A 13,790-nucleotide genomic window follows, 5' to 3' on the forward strand; every position below is an offset into this window, starting at 1 on the left:
CGCTTCCACTGCAGGGGAACTGGGTTCAATCCCTGGTCAGGGAACTAGATTCCACATGCCACAACTAAGATGCAGCCCAGCCAAATAAATAAATAAATAAATTTTAAAGAAGCTATATATAACACTTTATGCTACCTGGCTCATTATCTGTTTAAATGTCTGCTTATATGAGAATCTGCATACCTACAGAAGTAACTACCAAACATCTACAAAAAAACTGAGAGCTTCAGTGTGTGCAAACTGACTTTGGACAATTTTTAACAATTATAACCACCAGAAATCCAAAATATTAGAAACAAGAATCATACATACCTGGGAGGGATTTTCAACTGAAGAAATAGGTTTTATTAATTCAGTCAAGAGAAAACAGGCATAGGCTGATAAGAACAGCATAGAAAGCAGGCAGGAGTGCTTAAAATTTGTCTTCTAAGGTTCTTTTGTTGTTCAAAATGAGAGTAAATTTATTGTTTAAATTTCTGTAAGTGAAACATTTATATTAAAGCTTCTAAAACAATTTCTAGAATGACCATTAAAGGAAAAGAAACAGAACAACCTCCAAGCTAGTAAGAAGGAAAAGAGATGAAAAAATAAAATTGAAAGGAACACATGAAGGGACTTTCCAGATGGTGCAGTGGTAAGGAATCTACCTGCCAGTGAAAGAGACACAGGAGATGGGTTCAATCCCTGGGTTGGGAAGATTCCCTGGAGTAGGAAATGGCAACCTACTCCAGTATTCTTGCCTGGAAAATTCCATGGACAGAGGAGACTGGCTGACTACAGTCCATAAGGTTGCAAAGAGTCAGACATGACTGAGCATGCATGCAATGCAATTAAAATACTTTTAAACAACTCATGGGGCAAAGAAAAATCACAATGGAAATAAAAAGCTTGAATGATGATAAACACTGCATATTAAACCTGTAGGTTACAGACAAAGTGCTATTTAAAGGAAAATTTACAAATTCAAATAGCATTATAAAAAGCTGATAACGTAATAAGCAACCAAACTGACAAGCTAGGGGGAAAAAATATATCAAACAGAATAAACTCATGAAAAGCACGAAAAAATAAAACAATACTGGTAAGAGGAGAAAGGGAAAAAAAATAGAAGGAAAACTGTCTCTGTCACTAATAGCCAACTGATTTTTTTCCCCCTGTGTACTTTACTTTCATTTATCCTTCCAGGGGAAGATCAGACTGCCTCTGCCAAACACAATCTTTGACTGATATGGAGGCTATTCACACATTTATATATGTACATAAGCATGTGCGTGTGTGTATATATATATGTATATGTGTATATGAAATGGGGCAGGTGTGGCAGCATGGGAGAGGAGCACAGGAGAAGATTTCTTTTAAAAGACATGTTCTTATTTACTTATTTAGGTATACAGTTGATCTACAATGTTGTATTAATTACTGCTGTACAACAAAGTGATTCAGTTATAAATATATATACATTTTTTTCATATATACATTTTTAATACTCTTTCCATTATGGTTTACCATAGGATACTGAATATAGTTCTCTGTGCTATACAGTAGGACCTTTTTGTTTATCCATTCTACATATAAAAGCTTTCATCTCCTAGTCCCAACCTTCCAATCCATCCCTCCTCCAACCCCCTTCCCTTGGCAACCATCAGTCTGTTTTATAGTAAAAGACATGGTTCTCTGAAAGTGACCCTTCTTCGGCAAGAATAATCAAGGGGGGGAAAAGGCATAAATCAATACTAGGAATGAAAAAGGGGCTACACCTAAATATGCTGTAGACATTTAAAAAAAATAGGATGTTGAAAATATTTCAAAGTAAATATGACATGGACAAATACCTAGAAAAATGATTAATTAAAAATCTTAGTGATACTATATAATCATTAAACTTTTAAACCAGTAATATGAATTCATCCCTCAAAGAGAATTATAAAATCCACTTTAAGGTTTACTAGTAGGAAATGATTCTTATATAAAATACATACAACTAACAAAGGATTAGAATCTAGAATATATAGTGAACTTGTACAAATCAGTAAAAAGAAATATCCAATACAAAAATGAAAAAAATTCTTCAGAAAGTATGTCACAGAATAGGAAGTCTAAATGATCAGTATTATCAAACAGTGCAATAAAAACTAAAGTCACAGTAAGATGCTACTTCAAATCCAAAACAGCTGGATATTTTCTGGGGAAAAAAAAACCAACTGAGACTATAGATCAATTAAAACTGTTACATACTGCTGTTGAAAATATAAATTATACAACCAGTTGGAAAAATAATCTGGTGTTATCCGTAAAGATGTTATATATAACCTACAATTTTAACCATATTTTTAACACTAGTAATAATCTGAAAATAACAGCCATCAAAAGTAAGGTAAATTATAGTATATTCATAAAAAAGAAAACTCTAGGGCAATGAAAATAATGAATTTTGAGAATATAATGTTGAGCAAAAAACGCAAGTTGAAATTACACGTAGTATAATTCCAATTATATAAAACAAAAACAGGCCAAAGAAATAATATACTGATTAGAAATCTAAACACGTGAAACCAGGACTGTGGTTACTTCTGAGGGGAGAAACAAGGGGATGGTGTCAGGTAAAGCCACATGTTGGACTTTAAGATACTGTTTAGCTCTTTTTCTGAACCTACTAACTTATTTTTTTACAAGTTTAAAAATATTTCATTGTGGGTATTTGAAATATAATACTTATTTCCTTCATGAGAACTCTTAGGCTTCAAGATCGTATCAATGAATAAAATTTCTTTATAAAATACAGTTTTAAAATATCTTTAGAAGGCTAATAAAGAACATGAAATTTCTTACAACTATAAAAACCAGAAACAACTAAGGTCGGAAAATCATACATTAAAGAACATTTCTAAGCATTAATAACAAAAGTAACAAATAATTCATAGCAACAAAATTAAGTTATTATCTTACCTTTACTGGTGAAATATGAGAGTGAGAAACAAATCCATGGACATTTTCAATTTCTGACAGGTTCTTCTCTGAGACATGAACCAATTCCGGACCTATCACCTCATTAGTGATTTGTGGAGAAATGTGTTCTTGAGGGGGTGTATCTTCATCCTGATACCGGTATTTCTGTAAAACACAAAATATTATTAAATATGAGAAAGCTCTGAAAAGTAACATGAATTCGATTCAAATCATGATTTTCATAACTACCCAAATAATAATATTTAGCTACATGAAAAGTGTATTTTATGATTTAATAGTAAGTCTGAGAGACATGGTTCTCCATTTTAAAGTCATGCCAATATTTTAATAAAGTTATCTGATTATTAAAAATAATTGACAATCTGGGAAGATGGCAGAGTAAGAAACACCAGAAATCTGTCGCTCCCACCTAAGTAACGGCTGAACAGGCATAATCCGTCTGATATAATTTTGCAAATCTTGAGTCTGCTGAAGGCTTGCAACATCAGGGGAAAACTTGAATGTATATTGTGTTTAATTTGGATCAGTTTTACCACCTCTGTTCAACATGGAAGATGTAGCCAGAACAATAAGGCAAGAAGAAGAAATAAAAGGCATCAAATTGGAAAGGAAGAAGCAGTATTATCTCTGCCTTCTATGAATAAAGACTCAGCAAAAAAGCTGTCAGAACTACTGAATACAGCAAAGCAATGGGACACTGCTTTGTATCCTACAAAAGTCAACACACAAAAATCAGCTGCATTTCTATTAACAATCGGTTGTAGTTGTATATACATACAATCTGAAAACTACGAAGACAATTCTATTTACAACAGCATTAAAAAAAAACAGGAATGGACTCAACCAACAAGGTCAAAGACTTGGGCCATGAAAACTACAAAATATTGATAAGCAAAATTAAAGACAACATAAATAATTGGAAACACATCCTGTGTTCATAGGTTGAAGATTTAATATTGGTAAGATGTCAATAGTACTTAAAGCAATACTGCAAATTTAATCCAATTCCTATCAAAACCCCAATGACATTTTTTATAGAAATTTAAAAACCCATCCTAAAATTCATTTGGATCTAAAGGGATTCAAATAGCCAAAATAACCATGAAAAAAAAGACCAAAGCTGAAAGGCTCACTCTTTCTCATTTCAAAACTTACTACAAAGTCACAGTAATCAAAACAGTTTGTTATTGCATGAAGACAGACATATGGACCAATGGAATGAAGCAGAATTCAGAAAAAGACCCTCACACACACAAATTATTTTTCACAGGGGTGCCAAGACCATCCAGTAGGAAAAGAGATTCTTTTCAACAAATGGTGCTGCAAAAAATCACATACTGACACATAAATGGATGAAGCTGGACCCTTACGAAATACTATACACAAAAATTAACTAAAGGTGGATTGAGGGCATAAATATAAGACTTAAAAGAACAAAACTGTTAGAGGAAAAAACCTTAAGATATTGCATTTGGCTATGACACCAAAGGGAGAAGTAACAAAAGAGAAAAACAGATGAATTTTATTTCATAAAACTGACAAACTTTTGTGCATCAAATGACTCTATCCGGAGAGTAAAAAGAAATGGGAGAAAATATTTACAAATCATATATCTGATAAGGGATTAATGTCCAGAATATACAGAAAACTTCTAAAATTCAACAAAAACAAACAACTAAATTAAAAAAGGGCAAAGAACTCCAAAAAAGATATACAAAGAGCCAGTAAGCACATGAAAAGATGCTCAACATTACTATCATTAGAGAAATGCAAATCAAAACTATGAGGTACCACCTGACAATTATTGGAATGGCTACTACTAAAAAACAGCCAAGGTACTACTGTATAGCACAGAGAAATATATGAAATATATTTAATATTCTATGACAAACCATAATGGAAAAGAATGAAAAGAATATATGTATCTATATATATAAGAAAGGATGTATATTTGTAACTGAATCACTTTGCTGTATAGCAGTAATTAACACAACATTGTAAATCAACTATAGTTCAGTAAAAGAATTATTTTTTTAAAAAGACTGGTTAAAAAAAAACCCAGAAAACAAACATTGGTAAGGATGTAGAGAAATCAGAATGCTTTGTACTACTGGTAGAAATGTAAAACGGTATAGCCACCATAGAAAAGAGTATGGTGGTTCCTAAAAAAATTGAAAATATGATTACCATATGACCCAAGAATTCCAATTCTGAGCATATAACCAAAAGAACTGAAAGCACAGTCTTGAAGAGAGAGTTCTACACCAGTGTTCATAGTAGCATTACTCACAGTAACTAAAACATGGAAGAAACCCAAGGATCTACCAATGGATGGATGGATAAGCAAAATAAGGTATATATACATAATGGACGGAGAAGGCAATGGCACCCCACTCCAGTACTCTTGCCTGGGAAATCCCATGGACGGAGGAGCCTGGTGGGCTGCAGTCCATGGGGTTGCGAAGAGTCAGACACGACTGAGCAATTTCACTTTCACTTTTCACTTTCATGCACTGGAGAGGGAAATGGCAACCCACCCCAGTGTTCTTGCCTGGAGAATCCCAGGGACGGGGGAGCCTGGTGGGCTGCTGTCTATGGGGTCGCACAGAGTCGGACACGACTGAAGCAACTTAGTAGTAGTAGTAGTATACACAATGGAATATTATTCAGCCCTAACGAAGGAAATTCTGTAATGTTACAACATGGATGAACCCTGTAGACATTATGCTAGTGAAATAAGCCAGTCACAAAAAGACAAATACTTTATGACCCCACTTACATGAGGTACTTAGAGTGGTCAAAATCATAAAGACAGAAAGTAGAATGGTGGTTGTCATGGGCTGGCGGGAGGAGAAAATTCTGAGTTACTGTTCAACAGGCACAGAATTTCAGTTTTACTAGATTAAAAGTTATGGGAATGGAAAGTGGTTATGGTTGTTCAACAATGTAGACGCATTTAATACCATTGAACTGCAAACTCAAAAATGGTTAAGGTGGTAAATTTTATCTTATATGTATTTTTACCACAATAAAAAATAAGTACAAATAAGACTGCAAAGCTAGGTGAAAAAGAAACCTGAACACTGATTTGTCCATTTTTTTTTTACCCAACGTTAGCTGAACACTGTATCACTAAAGATATATTTAAGTGAAGTCAACATACAAAGCCAAAGTCAGCTAATTTAGTCTGGTCTTCTTATCCAATTAACTTGTACAAGAAAAAAAAAAAAAGAAAAAACTCAGCCTTTTCAAATTCTAACTGAAAATTATTTATTAGATAACCATACTTTTAATTATAAAAAAATCTTTGCCTCTTTCTCTCTCTCTCATGTGTACATGCACACATTCTATTTTTGAAAGATTAACGTAATTTTAAGAAAACCAAATCTACTTCATACCATACACAGCAGTAAAAGAAATCATAATTATAGGAATGGGTAGAAAATAAAAGCGCATGTTTTTCATCCCAGGCTGGGAATCTGTAAACACATACACAAAATCAGAAGAAACTTAGCTACCCATCCCCAAATTAAACACACATATAAAGAAATCACAAACAAGGCACAAAAGAAAACAAATGTTTAAAACAACAAACAGGATTATTATTAGCCCTATAGGCTGGCTCTTATAAATCACTGGGGGAAGAATATAAGTCAACAAACATAATAAAGGGATACTCACAAAAGACATACAATTGGGTCTGCAAACTTAAAGGAAAACATGCTCATCTTTTTTAGGAAGTAAAAATTACAATGCCAAGATTCAGAGAAATGGGCTTCCGGGTAGAGGTCTTTTCTTGGTGGACAATCTGGTAAAATGTTTTAAAAGTCCTGAAAATATTTCTACTTCTCTAGCAATTATACTTGCAGGAATTACTCTTAGAAGAAACAGCACTAGTGAGGAATATAAATATTTGTGGTATACTGACAAACATATATACTGTAAAATATATTTTTAAAAACTTAATTATGAATTTCACCACTGGAAGTTACTACACAACTTCCAGCATCACTTTTTAAACTATATCCTTCTGTGAAAAGGTACAATTACACAGAAAACAACAACCATCAACAAAAGAAATCAACATCAGCCAGTTTATTTAACAGGATATAAGAAATCTATTTTTACATGTAGACGTCAATTATTTTCAAAACTCCTGAAAAGAATTTACTAACTTTATCCTGAGTAAGATTAAAGTTAACGCAGACATACTTACAAAACTTAACAGTTTATATGCACAAATGAACTGACAAACAACTAATCTCAAAAATATACAAGCAACTTATGCAGCTCAATTCCAGAAAAATAAACGACCCAATCAAAAAATGGGCCAAAGAACTAAATAGACATTTCTCCAAAGAAGACATACGGATGGCTAACAAACACATGAAAAGATGCTCAACATCACTCATTATTAGAGAAATGCAAATCAAAACCACAATGAGGTACCACTTCACACCAGTCAGAATGGCTGCAATCCAAAAATCTGCAAGCAATAAATGCTGGAGAGGGTGTGGAGAAAAGGGAACCCTCCTACACTGTTGGTGGGAATGCAAACTAGTACAGCCACTTTGGAGAACAGTGTGGAGATTCCTTAAAAAATTGCAAATAGAACTACCTTATGACCCAGCAATCCCACTGCTGGGCATACACACCGAGGAAACCAGAATTCAAAGAGACACATGTACCCCAATGTTCATCGCAGCACTGTTTATAATAGCCAGGACATGGAAACAACCTAGATGTCCATCAGCAGATGAATGGATAAGAAAGCTGTGGTACATATACACAATGCAGTATTACTCAGCTGTTAAAAAGAATACATTTGAATCAGTTCTGATGAGATGGATGAAACTGGAGCCGATTATACAGAGTGAAGTAAGCCAGAAAGAAAAACACCAATACAGTATACTAACACATATATATGGAATTTAGAAAGATGGCAATGATGACCTTGTATGCAAGACAGCAAAAAAGACACAGATGTGTATAACGGACTTTTGGACTCTGAGGGAGAGGGAGAGGGTGGGATGATTTGGGAGAATGGCATTGTAACATGTATACTATCATGTAAGAATCGAATCGCCAGTCTATGTCCGACGCAGGATACAGCATGCTTGGGGCTGGTACACGGTGATGACCCAGAGAGATGTTATGGGGAGGGAGGTGGGAGGGGGGTTCATGTTTGGAAACGCATATACACCCGTGCTGGATTCATGTCAATGTATGGCAAAACCTATACAGTACTGTAAAGTAAAATAAAGTAAAAAAAAAAAAAAAGTTTATATGCTCAAATGAGTGAAAGGAAAATTTAAACATTTCTATACCTTAACAATAGATACACTATAAGGAAGGATACTCCATAACTTAGTTTAGGGAGAAGTTTAGGGAGAAATACATGCAGAAGGATATTCACTATAGATTAGTTTGAAATAAAGAAAAATTGGAAATAAGCTCCTTATCATTAATATGTTTTTAAATTATGTTAGCAATAATATGAAAGGAAATGTAATGTGGAAGTTAAATTAGGTAAAAAGTTACCTGTTCTAAGGGGAAAAGATAAAGACACAACTACTGAATGAGGAAAGCATGTTTCAAAGCTAACAAACACATTTTGAACATTTTAAAGTTAAACGATAGTTTATCTATGTGTATGTATGTATAAACATTGTATGTATATGCAGTTATGTGTTTGCAAGGCATATCCATAAATGTCCATATGTATTAATAATTCAGTAAAACAATAGTTTATCTACGTGTACATATGTATAAACATTGTATGTATATGCAGTTATGTATTTGCAAAGCATATCCATAAATGTCCATATGTATTAATAATTTGGAGGGGTCTGACAAGATTTAAAACGAAATGACTGAAATTCTGAAAAGGAAAGAAATCACTAAAAATTTTGTCTTTTCACTTTTCAAAAGACATAAAATTTTTAGTGATTTCTTTCTTTCCTTTTCAAAATGAACCATTTCTTGTTTTATATCTTTCAGACTCACCCCACCAAATTTTATGTATCTTCTAATACATAAGTTGCCCCTTGATCTCTTTATATTCCATATAATTACTCAGCAACTCAAGGTATTTAACCTGTAGGCTTCCCAGTATAATCACTTCATATTCATGGAACAATTCAGTGTGGTCCCCTGGCTTTTGTTGTTTAGTAGCTAAGTTGTGTCAGACTTTTTTGCGACTCAATGGACTGCAGGGCAGCAGGCTCCTCCGTGCATGGAATTTCCCAGGCAAGAATACTGGAATGGGTTGTCATTCCTTCCCCAGGGGATCTTCCTAACCCAGGGATCAAACCCATGTCTCCTGCATTGGTAGGCAGATTCTTTACCACTAAGCCACCAGGGGAAGTATCCCTGGCTTCTGTACTTCCTGCAAACTGGCAGCAGAATGCAATAGCTTGATCAGTCTCATGTTTAATCCTTTTGGCTAGACTATAGATGGTACTGTGTTCTATCAAGTAACACATATTGTCTGGTTATATCTTTTTGCAATGTTAGGAGCTCCTGATACTCAATGCCTAAATCAATTCACTCCATGAGGGTTGCAAAATGATGACAATCTATTATCTTTTTTCATTTATTAAAAGATACATACACAAACACGGATATGTAAGAGTTGTCTTCACTGTTTGGTTACCTGTTGGTATGGTTCACACATGAACAACATGTTCTTTTATCTACCAGTTTTCAAAATAGATAAAAAATTGTCTCCCTATCATCCTCCAAAAGCAATTAAGAGTTTTTCATATATCACTCAATGCAATCCCAATCAAAATCCCATCTGGCTTGCTTCAAAATTAACAAGCTGAGCCTAATATTCAGGAAGGGCTGCAAAAGACCCAGAATAGTCAAAACAGTCTTGAAACAGAAGAACAAAGTAGAGGACTAACACTTTGAAATTTTAAAACTTCCTTCAAAACTGTATGAATCAAGATTGTGATACTGGCACTAGGATAGACACAGAGCAGTGTAATAGAATTTATAGTCCAGAAATGTATCCTATGATTTATGGTCAACTGATTTTCAGCATGAGCGCTAAGAAAATTTAATGAGAAAGGGATACCTCTTCTATATCTGGATGCAAAAAAAAGTTGTTAGACCTCTTTCTCACATGATATATAAAAGGCTTGTTCAAAATGGATTAAGACCGAAATGTAAAAACTAAAACCATAAAAGTCTTAAGAAAATGTAAGTACAAATCTTTGCAACCTTGTATTGTTCAGTACCTAAGTCTGACTCTTTGTGACCCCATGGACTGCAGCACAGCAGGCATCCCTGTCCTTCATCCACTCCTGGAGTGTGCTCAAACTCCTGTCCATTGAGTCAGTGATGCCAGCCAACCATCTCATCCTCTGTCATGCTCTTCTCCTGCTGTCCTCAATCTTTCCCAGAATCACGGTCTTTTCCAATGAGTCAGCTCTTTGCATCAGGTGGACAAAGTATTGGAGCTTCGGCATCAGTCCTTCCAATGACTATTCAGGCTTGATCTCCTTTAGGATGGACTGGTTTGATCGTGCAGTCCAAGGGACTCTCAAGAGTCTTCAAAAATATTAATTCTTTGGCACTTTGCCTTCTTCATGGTCCAGATCTTACATCTATACATAACTACTGGAAAAACCATAGCTTTAACTATAACGGACCTTTGTCAGCAAAATGATGTCTCTCCTTTTTAATACACTGTCTAGGTTTATCATAGCTTTCCTTCCAAGGAGCAAGTGTCTTTTATTTCATGGCTGCAGTTATCATCCGCAGTGATTCTGGAGCCCAAGAAAATACAATCTGTCACTGCTTCCACTGTTTCCCCATCTATTTGCCATGAGGTGATGGGACCAGATGCCATGATCTTAGTTTTTCGAATGCTAAGTTTTAAGCCAGCTTTTTTACTCTCCTCTTTCACCCTCATCAAGAGGCTCTTTAGTTTCTCTCCACTCTCTGCCATTAGAGTGGTATCATCTACATGTCTGAGGCTGTTCATGTTTCTCCCAGCAATCTTGATTCCAGCTTGTGATTTATCCAGCCTGGTATTTCACGTGATGCCCTCTGCACAGAGATTAAAATAAACAGGGTGATAATACACAGCCTTGTCATACTCCTTTCCCATTTTTGAACCAGTCAGTTGTTCCATTTAAGGTTCTAACTGTTGCTTCTTGACCTGCATACAAGTTTCTCAGGAGACAGGTCAGGTAGTCTGGTATTTCCATCTCTTTTAAGAATTTTTCCTCAGTTGTGATCCACACAGTCAAAGGCTTTAGTGTAGTCAATGATGTAGATGTTTTTCTGGAATTCCCTGGCTTTCTCTATGACCCAGTGAATGCTGACACTTTAATTTCTGGTTCCTCTGTGCCTTTTCAAAATCCAGCTTGTACATCTGGAAGTTCTTGGTTCACATACTGCTGAAGTCTACCTTGAAGGAGTTTGAGCATAATCTTTCTAGGAATAGCAAACCACTCCAGTATTCTTGCCATGAAAACCCCATGAACAGTCTGAAAAGGCAACCTTGTATTAGCCAGTAGTTTCTAAGGTATGACATTTAAAACACAAGCCACCAAAAAGGGGGTGGGGGGAACAACAGATAAATCTGACTTCATATAAATGAAAAAACTTTTTTGATCATCAAAGGTCACTATTAGAAAGGTGAAAAAATAACTCACAGGAGAAAATATTTGCAAATCATGTATTTGATAAGGCTATCTACAAATAGTGCATAAGGTAAGTATCCAAAATATACAAGGAAGGCTTTCAACTCAACAATAAAAAGACAACACAATTTTCAAATGGGCAAAGGATTTAAACAGACATTTCTCTAAAGAAATTTATATTTTGGATATAAATATCTTCAAAACAAAATGTGCTATATACAGATAATAGAATAGTTCTCAGCCAAAAAAAAAAAAAAAAAAACCCGAAGGAATTACTGATATAGGGGACAATGTTGGTGAAACACAAAATAATCTGGAAGAAGCTAGGTTATAAAATAGATTATATTTTATTATTTCATTTATATAAAACTCTAGAGAAGTCAAACTAATCTATAATCTAAAAATTAAACAAGTAGTAGTCTGGGAGAAGGACAAGAGGAAGGGATTGAAAGAAGGAAACTTACAGGAGTGATGGATATGTTCACTACCTCAATTACAGTGATGGTTTCAAAGGTGTGCACACATGTCAAAACCTGTATAATTATACTCTTTTAATATGTACAGTTTATTTTATGTCAATTATAGTAAAGCTAATTTTAAAAATTGTATTCATTATGTTTAGATTCTAATTAAAATTTCTAACGAAGTGTTTTATTATTCTTCTTAAATTATTATAAAATGACAAAGTATTCAAAAATAAAAATAGTAACAAAAAAATAAAAGGCCTACAAAGAATGAGGAATAATTTTCCAGGTACACTGAGGGTTAAGTGATTGTTAGCTAAGAGAAACGATCAAGGCAGTCTGTATAGCAGATACCTACCTTTATGAGAATAACGTAAAGAACATAATGGAATTTACAAGAATCATTACTCACTTTAAATGTGAGGTACAAATTACTAAGTGTAAAATAAGTAAGCTATAAGGACATATGGTACAGTACGGGGAATATAACCAATATTTTATAACTTTAAATTGAGTATAATCTATGAAAAGACTGATATATGTTGTACATCCAAAACTAATATTATAAATCAACTATACTTCAATTAAAAAGAAAGACAAAAATTTGTGAAATATGTCAAACTTGCATGGCTTTTTTCCCTCTAAAACCAACTGAGGATACCTTTAAGAAATTCTGCCAGGAGCTCCCAGTAGTGTTAATGACTATGAAATTCAGGGGAAGATTTCCTTTATATGTATTTTTAATTCTAGTAAATGGCAAAGATAGTTTAAAGTAAATTTGTTCTTCCTTTAAACAAAAATGCCCATAGCTATACTATCAGAACAAACACACTCTTGGACTTTTAAGTCCAGGAAAACAGCCAATTTGCTTCACTCCTCAAAACATACTGTTTAACAAAAGTTATTATTTTCTATCTCTGCAGGATGAATCAGGAACTACCACTTCTATTGCTGCACAATTTTATAGATAATTTCCAATTGATGAATAGGTTGTATTCCAAATATCAGTACTTTTTCCTTGTTTAAAAACTTGAAATCCTTACAATATAGATTATGTTAGGTTCCCCCAAACATAGACAGCCAAATACACATATACATGCATATATGTATGTAGATAATACTGTTTTGAAATTAAAACTCAGAATACCAAAATATTCTCTATCTTCTTTCCTACCTTCCATTCCCAAATATAAGATCAAGAAATTTCTTCTTTGGTAGTAGCAAATAGGAATAGGGTGGCCAAATTGAGAAGCAGAGGCTGCACTGACTTTCTTAATCTGAAAAATTCAAGTAATTTTAAAAATAAATATTTAAAAATCAGAGCACCCTTACTTATTCTTTGGGCAATCACTACTGATAGAATATGTTCAAACAAGGTTTACGAATGCTCAGTAAACTTCATAATAAAATGTTTTCCAGGATGTGATATATCATAAATGCTTTACATTCAAAACTTCCCTCACATGTTTGTGGAACTTTGAATTCTAATTTTTCCATAATAAGGTCCTTGTTTGGGGTTGAATTGTACGATCCAAAATCCATCTGTTGAAGCCCTAGGGTCCCAGTACCTTAGAATAGGATTGTATTTCAAGACAGGGCTTTTTAAGAAATGATTCTGTTAAAATGAAGCCAGTAGGGTATAATAATCCAATACGACTGGTGTTCTTAAAAGAAGAAATGTGAACACACTGAGAGAAACACC

At 34.1% G+C, this 13,790-nt stretch overlaps 1 protein-coding gene across 1 annotated transcript in view; it reads right to left on the bottom strand.

Annotated features, from left to right (window-relative positions):
- Nucleotides 1-13,790, bottom strand: part of DLG1 (discs large MAGUK scaffold protein 1) — a 264,721-nt gene that overhangs the window by 168,363 nt on the left and 82,568 nt on the right. Inside the window, exon 4 of the mRNA XM_052646229.1 lies at nucleotides 2,947-3,111. Within this exon, the coding sequence (XP_052502189.1) occupies nucleotides 2,947-3,111 (165 nt within the window). The remainder of the gene's footprint in view (nucleotides 1-2,946; nucleotides 3,112-13,790) is intronic.

This window comes from Budorcas taxicolor, chromosome 1 (genome assembly GCF_023091745.1).
Source record: "Budorcas taxicolor isolate Tak-1 chromosome 1, Takin1.1, whole genome shotgun sequence".
Taxonomy (NCBI): Eukaryota; Metazoa; Chordata; class Mammalia; order Artiodactyla; family Bovidae; genus Budorcas; species Budorcas taxicolor.